Here is an 18,212-nt window from a genome sequence, read left to right on the forward strand (position 1 = left end):
ACAAAATACTAGCAAACAGAATCCAACAGCACATTAAAAGGATCATACACCATGATCAAGTGGGGTTTATCCCAGGAATGCAAGGATTCTTCAATATACGCAAATCGATCAATGTGATACACCACATTAATAAAATGAAGGATAAAAACCATATGATCATCTCAATAGATGCAGAAAAAGCTTTTGACAAAATTCAACACCTATTTATGATAAAAATCCTCCAGAAAGTAGGCACAGAGGGAACTTACCTCAACATAATAAAGGCCATATATGACAAACCCACAGCCAACATCATCTTCAATGGTGAAAAACTGAAACCATTTCCACTCTGATCAGGAACAAGACAAGGTTGCCCACTCTCACCACATTATTCAACATTGTTTTGGAAGTTTTCGCCACGGCAATCAGTGAAGAAAAAGAAATAAAAGGAATCCAAATTGGAAAAGAAGAAGTAAAGCTGTCACTGTTTGCAGCTGACATGATACTATACATAGAGCATCCTGAATATGCTACCATAAACAACTAGAGTTAATCAATGGATTTGTTAAAATAGCAGGATACAAAATTAATGAACAGAAATCTCTTGCATTCCTATACACTAATGATGAAAAATCTGAAAGTGAAATTAAGGAAACACTCCCATTTACCAGTGCAACAAAAAGAATAAAATACCGAGGAATAAACCTAGCTAAGGAGACAAAAGACCTGTATGCAGAAAACTATAAAACACTGATGAAAGAAATTAAAGATGATACATAGACGTAGAGATATACCATGTTCTTGGATTGGAAGAATCAACATTGTGAAAATGACTCTACTCCCCAAAGCAAACTACAGATTCAATGCAATCCCTATCCAAGTACCAATGGCATTTTACACAGAAGTAGAACAAAAAATTTCACAATTTGTATGGAAACACAAAAGACCCCGAATAGCCAAAGCAATCTTGAGAAAGAGAAACGGAGCTGGAGGATTCAGGCTCCCTGACTTCAGACTATATTACAAACCTACAGTAATCAAGACAGTATGGTACTGGCACAAAAACAGAAACACAGATTAATGGAACAGGATAGAAAGCCCAGAGATAAACCCATGCACATATGGTCACCTTATCTTTGATAAAGGAAACAAGAATATACAATGGAGAAAAGACAGCCTCTTCAATAGGTGGTGCTGGGAAAACTGGACAGCTACATGTAAAAGAATGCATTTAGAATACTCCCTAGCACAATACACAAAAATAAACTCAAAATGGATTAAAGAGTTAAATGTAAGGCCATACACTATAAAACTCTTAGAGGAAAACATAGGCAGAACACTGCATGACATAAATCACAGCAAGATCCTTTCTGACCCACCTCCTAGAGAAATGGAAATAAAAAAAAAAAATAAACAAATGGGACCTAATGAAGTTTAAAAGCTTTTGCACAGCAAAGGAAACCATAAACAAGACAAAAAGACAACCCTCAGAATGGGAGAAAATATTTGCAAATGAAGCAACTGACAAAGGATTAATCTCCAAAATTTACAAGTAGCTCATGCAGCTCTATATCAAAAAAACAAACGACCCAATCCAAAAATGGGCAGAAGACCTAAACAGATATTTCTCCAAAGAAGATATACAGATTGCCAACAAACACATGAAAGGATGCTCAACATCACTAATCATTAGAGAAATGCAAATTAAAACTACAATGAGATATCATCTCACACCAGTCAGAATGGCCATCATCAAAAAATCTACAAACAATAAAGGCTGGAGAGGGTGTGGAGAAAAGGGAACCCTCTTGCACTGTTGGCAGGAATGTAAATTGATACAGCCACTTTGGAGAACAGTATGGAGGTTCCTTAAAAAACTAAAAATAGAACTACCATACCACTCAGCAATCCCTCTACTGGGCATATACCCTGAGAAAACCATAATTCAAAAAGAGTCATACACCACAATGTTCACTGTAGCTCTATTTACAATAGCCAGGACATGGAAGCAACCTAAGTGTGCATCAACAGAAGAATGGATAAAGAAGATGTGGCACATATAGACAATGGAATATTACTCACCCATAAAAAGAAACGAAATTGAGTTATTTGTAGTGAGGTGGATGGAACCAGAATCTGTCATACAGAGTGAAGTAAGTCAGAAAGAGAAAAATAAATACCATATGCTAACACATATATATGGAATCTTAAAAAAAAAAATGGTCATGAAGAACCTAGGGGCATGACAGGAATAAAGACACAGACCTACAAGAGAATGGACTTGAGGACACGGGGAGGGGGAAGTGTAAGCTGGGACAAAGTGATAGAGTGATATGGACATATATACACTACGTAATGTAAAATAGATAGCTAGTGGGAAGCAGCCGCATAGCACAGGGAGATCAGCTCAGTGCTTTGTCATCACCTAGAGGGGTCGGGTAGGGAGGCTGGGAGGGAGGGAGACGCAAGAGGGAAGAGATATCGGGATATATGTATATGTATAGCTGATTCACTTTGTTATAAAGCAGAATCTAACACACCATTGTAAAGCAATTATACTCCAATAAAGACTTCTTAAAAAAACCAAAAACCTTGAGAGAAAACGGAATTTTTTAAAAAAAAAGATATCTAAGATTTCAGAAATTAAGAATTCCCCCCTCCCAAAATCTGTAAAAAATTATCTTCTAAGAATTTTTTTACCTCCAAACCATGAAGTTTCAACTGAAGAAGTAACAATTAATCACCAATACAGGAAAAGAGGTAAGTTTATAGAGAGAGTTCACAAAATATGTTTTGCTAGCAAACAGATAACCTTGATCAGTTCGATGAATATACTCATGATTTACAAGAGCATCTCGATTATATTGAAAATAAAGAATATATGCATATTGATCTATGTTAAGAGAGTAATAGATCTAGAGCAGTGATTCCAAGCCATGTTTTCTTGAAATGTTTCAAGGATTCCACAAACATTTAACTCAGTTCAAACAATGTTCTAAACTTCTAAAATAATAAACACATTTAAAGAGGTATATCCAAAAAAAGGATATATTAAGACTATATTAAACAATTTATAAAAATCATGGATAGGCCTGTTCAGTAGGAAAAGCTTCACATTATAGCAAACAAAAAATTACAAAATAGTTCAGTCATTTTCTTCATCATTAAATATGAGAAAGATCTTTTTAACTTAATTGTAACTGAATTTCGAAAGACAGCCAGAGGCTGGTGCCGGCTAGAGAGTCCAAACGTGCTCCAATGAGCCTTCTCAGAGTGTGTGAAAACTCATGTCACTTCAGTATATCTAAAACTTTAACTCTCCAGCACACGCAGTTTCTCTGTTCCTCTCAACCGCAGTTGTTAGGCAAATTACTACTCTACTTAAAAATCAAAGGAAAAATGATACCATAATCTCTCCCAGAGTGCCCTTGACTCTTTTGACAAAGAAAGTAATGATCAGGGGCCCTTCCAGAGCTAATGGCTCCAAATAGGTCTCCTCAGATAAAGAGTCGGGAGCAAACTGAACCACTCCATTTGGATCACCAAACTTTTGTATCTAGAAAGAGAAACAGAGAGCAGAGTGAAAATGTATATAACAGCTATGGATGAAATTACGGTATCCAATATATCAACACACTGATGTATTGTGTATGTACAAGATAAGCTGAGGAAATGAAAGAAACACAATCACGATACTTGGATATAATCCACCTAGCTACCTGATTTTTAAAAACCTTCTTTATTACGTTGATTGTTACCAAAACAGGTAGATTCTTATCCCCCAAGGATAATGGGAATAAGTGTTCAGAAAACTACAATTTGTAGAATCACCAAAGGATAATACTTCAATGACTGAATTTAGCTTTATTCACCTCTCATTTGCTTCATTTAACCAGTTAAGTTTAGCTAACCTCTTTCTACTCATTATGATATAATACAATATGGAGAGAAGCAAAGGCCCTGTGACGGTTAATTTAATGTGTCATCCTGGCTAGGCTACAGTGTCCAATTGTTTGGTCAAACACTAGTCTAGATGTTGCTGTAAAGGCATTTTGCAGATATGATTAATATCTACAACCAGCTGACTTGAAGTCAAGAAAATTATTCTCAATAATGTGAATGGACCTCATCCAGTCAGTTGAACCTTAAAGAGCAAACACTGAGGCTTCCCGGAGAAGAAGGAATTGTGCCTCAGGACTGTAATTTAGGAATCCTGTTTGAGTTTCCAGCCTGCTGGCCTGCCCCACAAAATTCAAACTCAAGACTGCAACTTCGGTTCTTTCCTGGCCTTCCTGCCTGCCAGCCTGCTTTATGGATTTTGGACTTGCCAGACCCCACAATTCCATGAGCCAATTCCTTAAAAAAAAAAAAAAAAAAAAAAAAACTCCTTCTTCATATATATTTCCTAATAGTTCTGGTTCTCTGGAGACATCTGACTGATACAGACCCCAGACATGAGTGTTTTCCAAACTTAAAAAAAAGGTGCATCTTTCAGTCTTTTTTCAGTAACCTTGGTCCCCAGTACTTTCTTCCCCGATGGACTGGGTGATTCATGCAAAATATGCTGAACTCGGATCTGATCCACACCATCATTGCCCTAATTGTACAAGTACCATTCTTCCTTCCAACAATCTGACTTGTGACATCTGTGAACTTTTATGTACTTTAATGGCAAAGATATCCAATGCGTATGATATGACAAATGCCTCCTCTCTAAAAGTGCCAAATATCCCCAAAACATCAGGTTTTCTCAGAAAGTGTAAAATAAGTATTTCTCATTATCTTAAAGCCTTTAAAAATTATCAGTTGGGGCTTCCCTGGTGGCGCAGTGGTTGAGAGTCCGCCTGCCGATGCAGGGGACACAGGTTCGTGCCCCGGTCCAGGAGGATCCCACATGCCGCGGAGCAGCTGGGCCCGTGAGCCATGGCTGCTGAGCCTGTGTGTCCGGAGCCTGTGCTCCACAACAGGAGAGGCCACAGCAGTGAGAGGCCCACGTACCACAAAAAAAAAAATATATATATATATATATATATATAAATAATAAGGCTATGGAATAAATTAATATAACAACCAGAGCATCTGACCCACAGGAATTACTATGACTTCATTTGGTCTTATAACTTTAAATTCATCATAAGCCCATAGAGTTTCAACAAATGTAAATGCATTTTCCAATAAATCGTTAAATCCAAAATTTTGTGGGCAAAACAAATTCGGACTTACTGTTAATGTAACATCTTTAGCTCTGGAGTCTAATTTAGCTTCTCCTTTCACAAGTTTAAGTTTAATAATGAAAGTCTTTTCAACTTCAATGTCATCATGAGGATAGACTATCAGAGTGATGCTTCTCACTCCACCTTCCCCATCTCCAAAGGAGAAGGACCCGCTCACCGGGTCAGCGATGTCTCTGTTCTGTGATGGTAAGGCTTCCTGAGAATTGGGTCCGACTATCTCCCAGTTTACCTGCAGGGTGTTTGTTTTTTTAATAGAAACGATCAGCTTTAAACAAAGAATTACTTAGCAGGATATGTAGTATTAAAAATATATATAATACATGTGAAAATTATTCTAGAATATCTCCAGCAAATTCCTATGTTATCAACTCATGTTGTTTAAAACAATATTTGCAAATATAAGCTATGTATCTATAGAATATCTGTTTTCATGAATAGCAACGTCTAACAAGTAAAGAAAGATCTGAATACCCAGTCATTTGTTATCACCACAGGATAACAAAAACATAAAGGTACATATTCTAAATATATATATTAGAGTAATACGAACTTTAAAAATATGAGTACAAACTGTCTTGCTAGTGCACAGCTTCTGTCCATCAAAACCTATTTGAATCAGACTATAAAACCATGTGAAAGGTCTGCTGGGCGTGCAGCAATAAATATACTTAAATTCCTAGTGTAAGAGGAACAGAAATTTTCATAAATTGTTACAAGAAACAAAAATTTTATATTGCAACAAATGCATTTTTTAAAGTTTCTATAATTTAAAATTGTATTCTTTTCATATGCATAAAGAAAGAAAACTGGGCACTTCTCTTTGCTTCTTTCATCAGCATTGGACACAGCTGACAGCTTCTTTTTCTTGAAACACTGTGTCCTGTCTTCCTTGGCTTACATGTTACTCACATAACACATACCTTCTTAGTTTTCCTTCTTTACTTCTCAATCTTTTTGGCTGGCTCTCCCTCCTCAGATCCCTAAATGTTGGGAGCCCGCGCTTGGGTCTATACCCCTTACATCCCTGTCTACACCCCTTAGGCCACAGAGTTTCAAATGCCTCCAGGTGTGTCAACATCTTTTGAATCTGTGCGCAGTCCTGACCTCCCCACAACCCACACTCGAACTTCCCCCTGCCTACCTGCCCCTCCACTGGGATGTCTAGTAGCTACCTCAAATCAACAAGGCCAAAACAGAACTCTTGCTTTTCCCCCCAAGCTTCGGCATCTCCGTAAACAGCACTACAATTTAATCAGTTGCTCAACTAAAATTCTAGCAGTTATCCTTGATTATTCTCTTCCCCTCTACAAGCCCAGTGAATTTTCCCTCCAAAACATACTCGATGCCCATTCCCATCTGGCCAGCTCCATCTCCACCCTTGTCTGAGCCATCGTCAGCTCTGCCCTGGGCTATAGAGGGCAAGAGCCTTCTAACTGCTCTCCCTGCTTCTACTCTGGCTTCTTGACAACCCATTTTCCTCACAGCAGTTATAAATGAGCTGACAACCTGGTGACACTGACATCATTCCCCTGCTTAAAACTCTCTAATGGCATCCTATTTGCACTTAGACTCATCATCTTTAACCTGGCTTAGAAAGTTCTCTGTGGCCAAACACCTACTGGCCCCTCTGATCTATCTTGTGCTGTTATCCCTTCATTTCCAAGCCCATCCACCACATGGACCTCTGCATACCGCAAACATGCCAAGTTTGTAGATCTGCACTAGCTAATCCCTCTGCCCAAATGCTCATCCCTCTAACAATTACTTGAGCACCTCTTTCTTATCATCTTTCAGCTTTAATATCACACCCTTACCATCCAATCAACAGTGGCCAGCAGGTCACTTATGATTGTGTCTCCTGATTTTACATTCCTGCAAAAAACTTAGTGTTATCAGATCATTTTCTTTTCATTTTTTTGTTTATTGTTTGAAAACTTTATGAGAACAGAGATGAAGTCTGTCTTGTTCACCAGTGCGTTCTCAGGGCCTATAACAGGGTCTGATACATGGAAAGCCCTCTACAAATACTTGTTGACTTTTACCAGAATCCTTCATTTAATTTTTAACTTTCTCTCAAGAGTGTCCTGAGGACAGCTATATGCCTTATGCATTTTTATGTACTTCAAAGGATTTTAGAAGCTGCTTTATACCTACTAGGTAATTAATAAGTATTACTGACTGTGAATAAATAAATGACTATATTTGAGGAATAAGAAAATCCAACAGCATATCTATCAATCCAAATTATTTTTTAAATCATGGGAAAAATAACTCTACCTGAATCTCTCCCAAGAGTCCTCCAGTCCGCTCCAGCATCAAGGGTAAAATCATTGTAGAATTGGGATTAGGAATAGAAATTTTGCTTTGATTGAGAAATCTTACTACACCAAAGGGAGAGTCACTCTTGGCAATCGTGATTCTGCACACTAGGTGGCGCCCAAGGACCGCTCCACCAGTAGCTCCAATGAGCAGGATTTCAATGGGCTCCTCAAATTCGCTGCATAGCAAGAAGGAGCAATTCTGTGAGTCTAAACATATTAAAATGCTTCTAAAATCCAAATAACTAGTCATTTTCAAAATTGGTCATACATATTCAAGGCACAGTAGTCACACACCAAGTGGTAAGAAGAGGGTGCTTAGCTAAAAGCACAAATGATCACTTCAATATTACATAAACTGGGATAGTTATTAGACTTTCTTCCCCTCTTTTTAATTGATTAATGCATTAAGGAAGTGATCTGCAGGATGTTTCCACATTCTGATTAGACTTTTCAAATCTAGAAGAATAAAAATTATTATTTCTTCTTCTGTTTGAGAAAAAGTGAGGCACAATCACAATGGACTCCCAATCCCTTTTTCCCTATCTCAGCACCTCCTAAAGTTTCTCACTCATTTTTCAATGGGTACAAGTATAATCTAAAATTCTATTATCAGTGCAAAACATAGGTAAGGACTGGAGCACAATACTCATGCTTTACATATGCCCATGTTATTTCCAATATCACTAAGTAGTTTTACCTTTCATTGTCATCAATGATGGAAACATTTATAAAACTTAAGCTCTGCCCATGCTGAAAGGTGACTGAACTACCATGCAGTACATAATCAACACCACCAGGAACTGCAGAAGAGCTCTGAGAGATGACATCAGCTGTCACATGGCCGTAAGTGCCATGAAGCCTCACCACTGGAATCATGATCATCCCTACGTCCTCCTCCACTGTAACAGGAATTTGAAATTAACTGGTACGCCAGACAAAGCAAGTGACTTTTATAAGATTCAGTCAAATCAAACATGACAATTAAATATAACAGTACAACACAAGCACTCAATTTTTCCGCAGTTCATTTATTGCTTTAAAAAACAATTAGTGAAAATGTCATGACTTATTTTTTTTTTAGGAGAACTACAGTATGTCACAAGTTGAAAATTATAGTGAGCAGTGTAAGTTAGAATTTAAATAATCGATTTAATCATTAGCATAGCCATTCTTTCTCTGTGTGCCACATATAAATAAATAACCCTTGCTTTTTTGACAATGCTAGATGAGCACAAAAAACACTTAAAATATGTGTACTCAAAGGAAACCATTCTGGGGGGCTTCCCTGGTGGTGCAGTGGTTGAGAGTCCGCCTGCTGATGCAGGGGACACGGGTTCGTGCCCCGGTCCGGGAAGATCCCACATGCCACGGAGTGGCTGGGCCCGTGAGCCATGGCTGCTGAGCCTGCGCGTCCGGAGCCTGTGCTCCGCAAAGGGAGAGGCCACAACAGTGAAAGGCCCGCGTACCGCAAAAAAAAAAAGGAAACCGTTCTGGATTGTTTCTGCATATTTAACTGAAACATCAGTAATATAAAAAATAAGGTGTATGTTATTTATATCATATGAGTGTTTGAAAACTCCAGATATAAAGATGATTCTGTTACATTTTCAGTTCCTATGAAATCTCCTTGTAAATCTGAAAATGTTTCCTCAGTGCTTGATTTCAACTTAAAATTTCTATTCATATTTTATTTCTTCTTCAGCTATGCTAACATATGTATATTAAAATATCATTTAATAGAGTTCACACTAGCCAGAGCTAAATAGTACTGAACTTACATTGTAATTATAAATGCATTGTCCCAAATATCCCCAAAGATAGTGAATCAATCAGTGAACAAAAAAGATCCAAGTCCCATTTTTCTGCTGGTATAAAAATGCAGCCTTTTTTTACTTGCTGTAGACTGAAGTTCACAAAATGGTGATGTTTTCCAGGACTTTACCCATGAAGTCAATACAAATCAACTCCTAAAGTGATTTCTGATGAACTTAAAAAATGGCTAGATAATGAAAGAATTTCACGGAGGCAATGAAGCCAATAAGTTAATTGCAACAAGAAGATACCATGTTTATTTTGAAAGGTATATTCATATTCTGCTTTTGAATAAAACCAGAAAAAGCAGCCACCTCCTTCTACCAGGAGGAAATATAACCATATATTCTGCATTCTGCTTCTACAAGAGGGGAGAATTGGCAAGATAAGGCAAGCTGCTATTGGATACTGTTTCAAGAAAGCATGATTAGGAGTCCAGATACTACTTGCACCTGCGGTCCAGTAAAATATTTCAAAGGTGATTATTCATTAGGAAGTGAATATTCACTGATTTCTAATCACAAAGGAAATTAAGCATTACATAAATTAGAAATATAAGTGTTCGAAATATAAACATTTCAACAATCATAAAGTTAAACATAATTTCTCTAAATGCCTTATTCCCAACCATTCCACTTTGCCATACAAAAGTGAGATTCAAGACTGCCCAAAGGTAACTCAAAATATATTTTTAAAATAAATATGTAAATATATATAAAGGCATATATAAATACATACAAAGGTGTATATATGTGTACACACACACACGCACGCACACACACACACGCACGCACACACACATGCACACACCCCAAATCAGGAAAATTTGCATACAGCAATTCAAACTGACAATGTCGTGCTGAGGTACTCTAATTCAGAAATTGGTGGCAAATTTATAAGTAACGTTACTGAACCTACCTTCAAAGTCAGTATAACTTGGGTCAAATTCAATGATTCCCTCTGCATTATCATTTTTCATTATGATGATTCGGACGATGGAGATGTCTCCTATTTCAGGAGGCTGATCCACCTGAAGTCCATTTTCTTGGATGGTAAAATCATACCCCCTTTCAGAGTCATAAAAAAATAAATAAAATAAATTGAGTATAATTGTTTAGCATGAATTGAAGAAGGGTCCTATTAGCTCCTATAATTTAGTCCTATTAAGCTTTTTCATCCTTTTAAAGATCCCAACACGAAAATACTTTTCTTTTCTGAAATGATGTTTGAAATATATTTCTGTGCTGTTCCCAATTATCACCGCCTGCATAAAACCAAAACTCATATAAAGTTATTAAACTTAGGCAATAGGAAAAGATAATAAAACTATTAGGAAATTGGGAAGAAGTTGGAAAATGAACCTCTGGGGCTAGGAATGTACTGATGAACACATACTACAGTAATGGGTCACAGAAGGGAATGTACATTAAATTGTAGTGCACTCAAAGATGGAAACCAGCTTGGTTAGAGATCTACAGTGTTAGGTTGAGAGGATTACTTTATTTATTTATTTTTTTTATGGAAGAGAGAGTTACTTTAAGGATATAATGAGTGTCATGCCACTAAAGAAATTTTAAGCTAAACCATCAAGATTCAAGAAAAGATTCCAGTTTCTGTGAATATCAATTAAATCAATGCCTCTATTCTTTCATACAGATGGTAGCTTACTTGTCTAGCAATGTATTTCTGCTGAGAAAGTCTCTTTTAAAGATTGCTATTACTCCCATCAAAGAAAAGTTTTGACTTCCTGGGTTTTACATCGCTTTAATTCCTGAAGCTACCAAAAAAGATGGCACTAAACCATTTTAGTCTTTCCTTCAATTCCCAAATTCTATTTACCTAGTATTTTTAACCTACCCAGTTTGGAAAGGTTGAACGCTCATTAATTAGATTATATACAAGACAAAATTAGAAAACTGGGGGTTAAAACATTAAATGATAAGAGAAACCGTTATCAGTAGTCTGAGATGGATCATGGTTTAGCTGCTTACCGTAACTGAGTATCAAGGCAGTAAACTTTCTAGCAACTAGGCAAACTGGGTTTATACTACTCTCCTTTTCAGATCAAAGGAAGCCTAGAAATTTATCTGGAAGGAAAACTTGTTTCCTCAGAATTAAGCTTAAGTAGGAATTGCCTTTTTTAAAGGGCAGCAGCGAGGACAAATGCCTCAAGCCCCACTTAGTCAAAAACACAGATATAATCTCACACATAATGAGCTACATTTACCAAACTTCACTCACTCAATTAAAACAGTCAGTGACCATCTCAAGTTTTAATACATTGAATATAAGTACAAATTCATTCCCATCGTCAGACACAGAATCATACCTGGGAAATTTAAGAGTTGAAGTGTTAGTGAGCCCACAATAATTTTTCCCAGGGGAATGAGATACACTCTGCCTAAGTCATTCAGTGAAATATTTTAGTTAAAAAAAGCTTTAAAGCATTGCATTAATATCACAAATGCAAAAGCATTTTCATTGCATGCACAAGTAAACTTCCTTTAGGACATATCTAAGTGCAAACATTATTCCAGTTGAAGGTTGTATGTAAGCCATAGGTACAGAGGTGCTTCTTGAGCCACTTAACCTGTAGGTATTCCATCTATTTCATCATGTAACATGTGTTTCCCACCCTTGTTAATCAAGTCACTGCACTAAATCAGAGAATGAGAGGGACTCAATATGGTTAACTCTTGATTTTCAATGAAAACATGGTGCATTAACTACCAACCATCTTTTACTCAAAATTTTCTCCCCTGCTTTAAAAATGCCATTGGGCAAACATCTACCTCATTCATCACAAAGAAGACAATATTGTACAGCCTTCAGAGACATCAAGGAAAGAAATCTCTCAGTCCAGCCTGTTCCCTGGTGTAGAGACAGAGATGGAGGAACCAAAATCTGTCCCACCAGCTGACCTTTGACCTAGAGAACAGCTCCTCTCTCTCCTCACCAAATTACTACAAGTCCACACCATGTTCAATTCCCCTGCTGCCCAGAGTGACTTCACACAACAGAAACACATACTTTCAACTTTCAGGAAAAAATTTTATTTAGAACATTGTATAATTAACAGTCTTTGCCACCACTGTCCTGGTCTAGTGTCACATAAATGTGAGACAAAGCAGGGGAAGACTGTTTTACAGTCAGTTCAGTATTAATCCCTGCACAACCTAGCTTTCACTCATCCTTTCTCTGTTTTGTTTCCTTTTTCCTATTTTTCTCTTTTACTTTACCTTCCCAGGAGTTCCACCTTTGTAATCACTAGGGAAAATTCCTCAGGGCCTTCAGGAAGGTTGTCATCAAGGATTTCAATGTGCACACTTTTCACCGTCTCCCTCGCTTCAAAGAGGAGCTGCCCTGGTGGAGGGATGAAATCCACGCCGGCCTCGGCTGTCCCACTCACAGCCTCAAACCAGAGCCTCACGGGGCCAAAAGAGCCACCCGAACGGATGACTGTGAGGTTAACCTATGCAAGAAGCAGTTTTTTATTTTGCATGAGTACTCTACCAGACAAGACTTAATTTTGAGTGTCTCTAATCCTATTTACCAGGATTATGTCGAAGTTACATGTAAATTTATCAAAGTATATAAATTCTACGTTAAAATGATATCAGGAACACATTAATCAGTTTGTGAACACTTTGGAATATAAACAGAGAAACACATTTTAAAGATCACTCACGATATAAAAACTAAAAATGATATTTAACATTTTAAGCATTTCATGCTCCACCTTTTGCACTTCCTCTGACACCCGAAGTTGTTCTTGTGAAAAGGCGAATCGTCCATAGGGAAAGTCACTAGCCACCACTGTGATGTTGGCAGTGCTGCTGGACTCACGCCATACACCCCCGTCGCTGACTCCAGTGAGCTGAAACTCATAGAAACACTTTTCCTCAGGAATGTCATCATTCAAAGCCTAGAGAAGGACAGAAAGAGCCATGAGCAGCAGAATCTGAACATTTAAAAAAATATATCTGTCATATAAGCAAAACAATGAACTCTGTAATACTGACCACCTCCCACCACCCCACCCCCCAACCACACACACACACAGCAAAGGGCATAACAGCAATCAGTAATACTGATACCTGTAACACTACAATTGCCGCGGACTGTCCATCTCGCATTGTTAGTTTTCCTGAAGTTTCAGCAAATTCCCCCATGGAAGGAGGGAATATCCTCCAGTACACTGTGACCTCCCCAGAAATCGCTGGGCCACGAACGAGGCTATAACAACACACAAATGTATATTTCATTTTTTATTGAAAAGAGCTTTTCCTAAATATTTGCTCTATCCTTCAAAAATAAACAATTTTCAATTATTTCAAGAATATTATGAATTTTAATAACCCTATCTATCAACTATAAAGCAAAAAAAGTCTTTTAATTCCAAGACAGTAACACCCAAAATACTGAGCTTGTGTAAATCTGCTTGACAAGAATACTAGGAAAAGCTGAACACTAAAAGTAGAAGGTTTAAAGGAATTTAAAAAAAGTACGTATGGACATTCCACTTACTACACAAGATACAAAATACGAATAAAGAACAGTAAACACTTCACACATGCAATGCTAATGAAAAAACTACCAAAAAGATAAAGTTTTGACACAAATTCAGCTACTTTATTGATAACTGCTATCTCACTCCTCATGAGAAAATTTATGATAAACAAAACTGCCTATGATCATACTACCCTAGTTAAATAATAGGTCCTAATTTTAGAACAATCAGAATCATCAAATCTTTGATCCAGATGATTTTTTAAGGGATGATTCTGGAGCTGAGGCACACAAGCTTACAGAGATGAAGTAACTCCTATTTTACGTGGTTAGTGACAGAACAGGGCTGAAAGCACAGATCTCTTGATGTTACTCAGTGTGCTCTCCTTGGCATGGGGTTGTGCAAATAATCTAAAGAACAGTCAGAAACCTTCTCATGGCCTACCCAGCTCTTTGGTGGGGACAATGGTGGACTCTGGGAGGGCTCACACCAAGGAGTACTACCCAGAATTGCTGCTGCAAGTATCTTTGTCCCCACGGGGAGCCACAGCCACCCCTCCACCTCTGCAGGAGACCCTCCAACACTAACAGGTCCAAGGCTGAAGGGAGAAGGTACACACTCCCATTCCACAAAGAAAGAGGTAGAGGGACCTTAAAGTAGCATTTTTTAAAAAAGCTGTGTGGCTGACAGGGTCTTGGTGCTCCAGCCGGGTGTCAGGCCTGAGCCTCTGAGGTGGGAGAGCTGAGTTCAGGACACCAGTCCACCAGAGACCTCCTGACCTCATGTAATATCAAACGGCGAAAGCTCTCCCAGAGATCTCCATCCATTTCAATACTAAGAACCAGCTCCACTCATCGACCAGCAAGCTACAGTGCTGGACACCCTATGCCATACAACTAGCAAGACAGGAACACAACCCCACCCATTAGGAGAGACGCTGCCTAAACTCATAATAAGGTCACAGACACCCCAAAACAAACCATCAGACGCGGTCCTGCCCACCAGAAAGACAAGATCCAGCCTCATCCACCAGAACACAGGCACTAGTCCCCTCCACCAGGAAGCCTACACAACCCACTGAACCAACCTTAGCCACTGGGGGCAAACACCAAAAACAACGGGAACTACGAACCTGCAGCCTGCGAAAAGGAGACCCCAAACACAGTAAGTTAAGCAAAATAAGAAGAGAGAGAAACACACAGCATATGAATGGAGCAAGGTAAAAACCCACCAGACCTAATAAATAAAGAGGAAATAGGCAGGCTACCTGAAAAAGAATTCAGAATAATGATAGTAAAGATGATCCAAAATCTTGGAAATAGAATGGAGAAAATACAAGAAACGTTTAACAAGGACCTAGAAGAACTAAAGAGCAAACAAACAATGATGAAGAACACAATAATTGAAATTAAAAATTCTCTAGAAGGGATCAATAGCAGAATAACTGAGGCAGAAGAACGGATAAGTGACCTGGTAGATAAAATAGTGGAAATAACTACTGCAGGGCAGAATAAGGAAAAAATAATGAAAAGAACAGAGGAGAGTCTCAGAGACCTCTGGGACAACATTAAATGCACCAACATTCAAATTATAGGGGTCCCAGAAGAAGAAGAGGAAAAGAAAGAGACTGAGAAAATATTTGAAGAGATAATAGTTGAAAACTTCCCTAATATGGGAAAGGAAATAGTTAATCAAAAAATACACTAGAAGGAATCGAGGGCAGAATAACTGAGGTAGAGGAACATTCTACATAGTGGAAATAACTACCGCAGAGCAGAATAAAGAAAAAGATTGAAAAGAATTGAGAACAGTCTCAGAGATCTCTGGGACAACATTAAATGCACCAACATTCAAATTCTAGGGGTCCCAGAGGAAGAAGAGAAAAAATAAGGGACTGAGAAATATTTGAAGAGATTATAGTTGAAAACTTCCCCAGTACGGGGAAAGAAATAGTCAATCAAGTCCAGTAAGCGCAGAGTCCCATACAAGACAAATCCAAGGAGAAACACGCCAAGACACATATTAATAAAACTATCAAAAATTAAATACAAAGAAAAAATATTAAAAGCAGCAAGGGAAAAGCAACAATTCACACACAAGGGAATCCCCATAAGGTTAACAGCAGATCTTTCAACAGAAACTCTGCATGACAGAAGGGAGTGGCAGGACATATTTAAAGTGATGAAAGGGAATAGCCTACAACCAAGATTACTCTACCGAGCAAGGATCTCACTCAGATTCGATGGAGAAATTAAAATCTTTACAGATAAGCAAAAGCTAAGACAATTCAGCACCACCAAACCAGTTCTACAAAAAATGCAAAGGAACTTCTCTATGCAGGAAACACAAGAGAAGGAAAAGACTTACAATAACAAACCCAAAACAATTAAGAAAATGGTAATTGGAACATACATATTGATAAGTACCTTAAAAGTAAAAGGATTAAATGCTCCAACCAAAAGACATAGACTGGCTGAATGGATACAAAAACAAGACCCATACATACACTGTCTACAAGACACCCACTTCAGACCTAGGAAAACATACAGACTGAAAGTGAGGGGATGGAAAAAGATATTCCATGCAAATGGAAATCAAAAGAAAGCTGGAGTCGCCAATTCTCATATCAGACAAAATAGATTTTAAAACAAAGACTATTACAAGAGACGAAGAAGGACACTACATAATGATCAAGGGAGCAAACCAAGAAGATATAACAATTGTAAATATTCATGCACCCAACATAGAAGCACCTCAATACATAAGACAAATACTAACAGAAATAAAAGGGGGAATCGACAGTAACACAATCATAGTAGGGGACTTTAACACCCCACTCTCACCAATGGACAGAACATTCAAAATGAAAGTAAACAAGGAAACACAAGCTGTTAATGATACATTAAACAAGATGGACTTAATTGATATTTATAGGACATTCCATCCAAAACCAGCAGATTACACTTTCTTCTCAAGTGTGCAGAGAACATTCTCCAGGATAGATCACATCTTGGGTCACAAATCAAGCCACAGAAAATTTAAGAAAACTGAAATCATATCAAGCATCTTTTCTGGCCACAACGCTATGAGATTAGAAATCAATTACAGGGAAAAAAACATGAGAAACACAAACACATGGAGGCTAATCAATATGTTACTAAATAGCCAAGAGATACTGAAGAAATCAAACAGGAAATCAAAAAACACCTAGACAGAAATGACAATGAAAACATGACAATCCAAAACCTGTTGGATGCAGCAAAAACAGTTCTAAGAGGGAAGTTTATAGCATTACAAGCCTACCACAAGAAACAAGAAAATTTCAAATAAACAATATAACCTTACACCTAAAGGAATTAGAGAAAGAAGAACAAACAAAACCCAAAGTTAGTAGAAGGAAAGAAATCATACAGATCAGAGCAGAAATAAATGAAATAGAAACAAAGAAGACAATAGCAAAGATCAATAAAACTAAAAGCTGGTTCTTTGAGAAGATAAACAAAATTGATAAACCATTAGCCAGACTCATCAAGAAAACAAGGGAGAGGACTCAAATCAATAAAATTAGAACTGAAAAAAGAGAAGTTACAACAGACACTGAAGAAATACAAAGCATCCTAAGAGACTACTACAAGCAACTCTATGCCAATAAAATGAACAACCTGGAAGAAATGGACAAATTCTTAGAAAGGTATAACTTTCCAAGACTGAACCAGGAAGAAATAGAAAATATGAACAGACCAATCACAAGTAATGAAATTGAAACTGTTATTAAAAATCTTCCAACAAACAAAAGTCCAGGACAAGATAGCTTCACAGGTGAATTCTATCAAACATTTAGAGAAAAGCTAACACCCATCCTTCTCAAACTCTTCCAAAAAATTGTGGAGGAAGGAACACTCCCAAACTCATTCTATGAGGCCACCATCACCCTGATACCAAAACCAGACAAAGATACTACAGAAAAAGAAAATTACAGACCAATATCACTGATGAATATAGATGCAAAAATCCTCAACAAAATACTAGCAAACAGAATCCAACAACACATTAAAAGGATCATACACCATGATCAAGTGGGATTTATCCCAGGGACGCAAGGATTCTTCAATACATGCAAATCAATCAATATGAAACACCATGTTAACAAACTGAAGAATAAAACCATATGACCATCAAAATAGATGCAGAAAAAGCTTTTGACAAAATTCAACACCCAGTTATGATAAAAAGTCGCCAGAAAGTGGGCATAGAGGGAACCTACCACAACATAATAAAGGCCATATACTACAAACCCACAGCAAGCATCATTCTCAATGGTGAAAAACTGAAAGCATTTCCTCTAAGATCAAGAAC

General features: G+C 37.6%; 1 protein-coding gene across 1 annotated transcript in view; it reads right to left on the reverse strand.

Moving 5' to 3' along the window:
- The window catches only part of ADGRV1 (adhesion G protein-coupled receptor V1), a 543,050-nt gene that overhangs the window by 366,798 nt on the left and 158,040 nt on the right, over positions 1 to 18,212 (reverse strand). The window contains exons 61-68 of the mRNA XM_027100633.1: positions 13,444 to 13,582; positions 13,086 to 13,271; positions 12,586 to 12,818; positions 10,265 to 10,413; positions 8,232 to 8,433; positions 7,491 to 7,710; positions 5,203 to 5,442; positions 3,386 to 3,535 (exon numbers count right to left, since the gene is read on the reverse strand). Of these exons, the coding sequence (XP_026956434.1) occupies positions 3,386 to 3,535; positions 5,203 to 5,442; positions 7,491 to 7,710; positions 8,232 to 8,433; positions 10,265 to 10,413; positions 12,586 to 12,818; positions 13,086 to 13,271; positions 13,444 to 13,582 (1,519 nt within the window). The remainder of the gene's footprint in view (positions 1 to 3,385; positions 3,536 to 5,202; positions 5,443 to 7,490; positions 7,711 to 8,231; positions 8,434 to 10,264; positions 10,414 to 12,585; positions 12,819 to 13,085; positions 13,272 to 13,443; positions 13,583 to 18,212) is intronic.

Source organism: Aethalodelphis obliquidens, unplaced genomic scaffold (assembly GCF_003676395.1).
Source record: "Aethalodelphis obliquidens isolate GAN/ISIS:26980383/991018 unplaced genomic scaffold, ASM367639v1 scaffold4, whole genome shotgun sequence".
Lineage (NCBI taxonomy): Eukaryota > Metazoa > Chordata > Mammalia > Artiodactyla > Delphinidae > Aethalodelphis > Aethalodelphis obliquidens.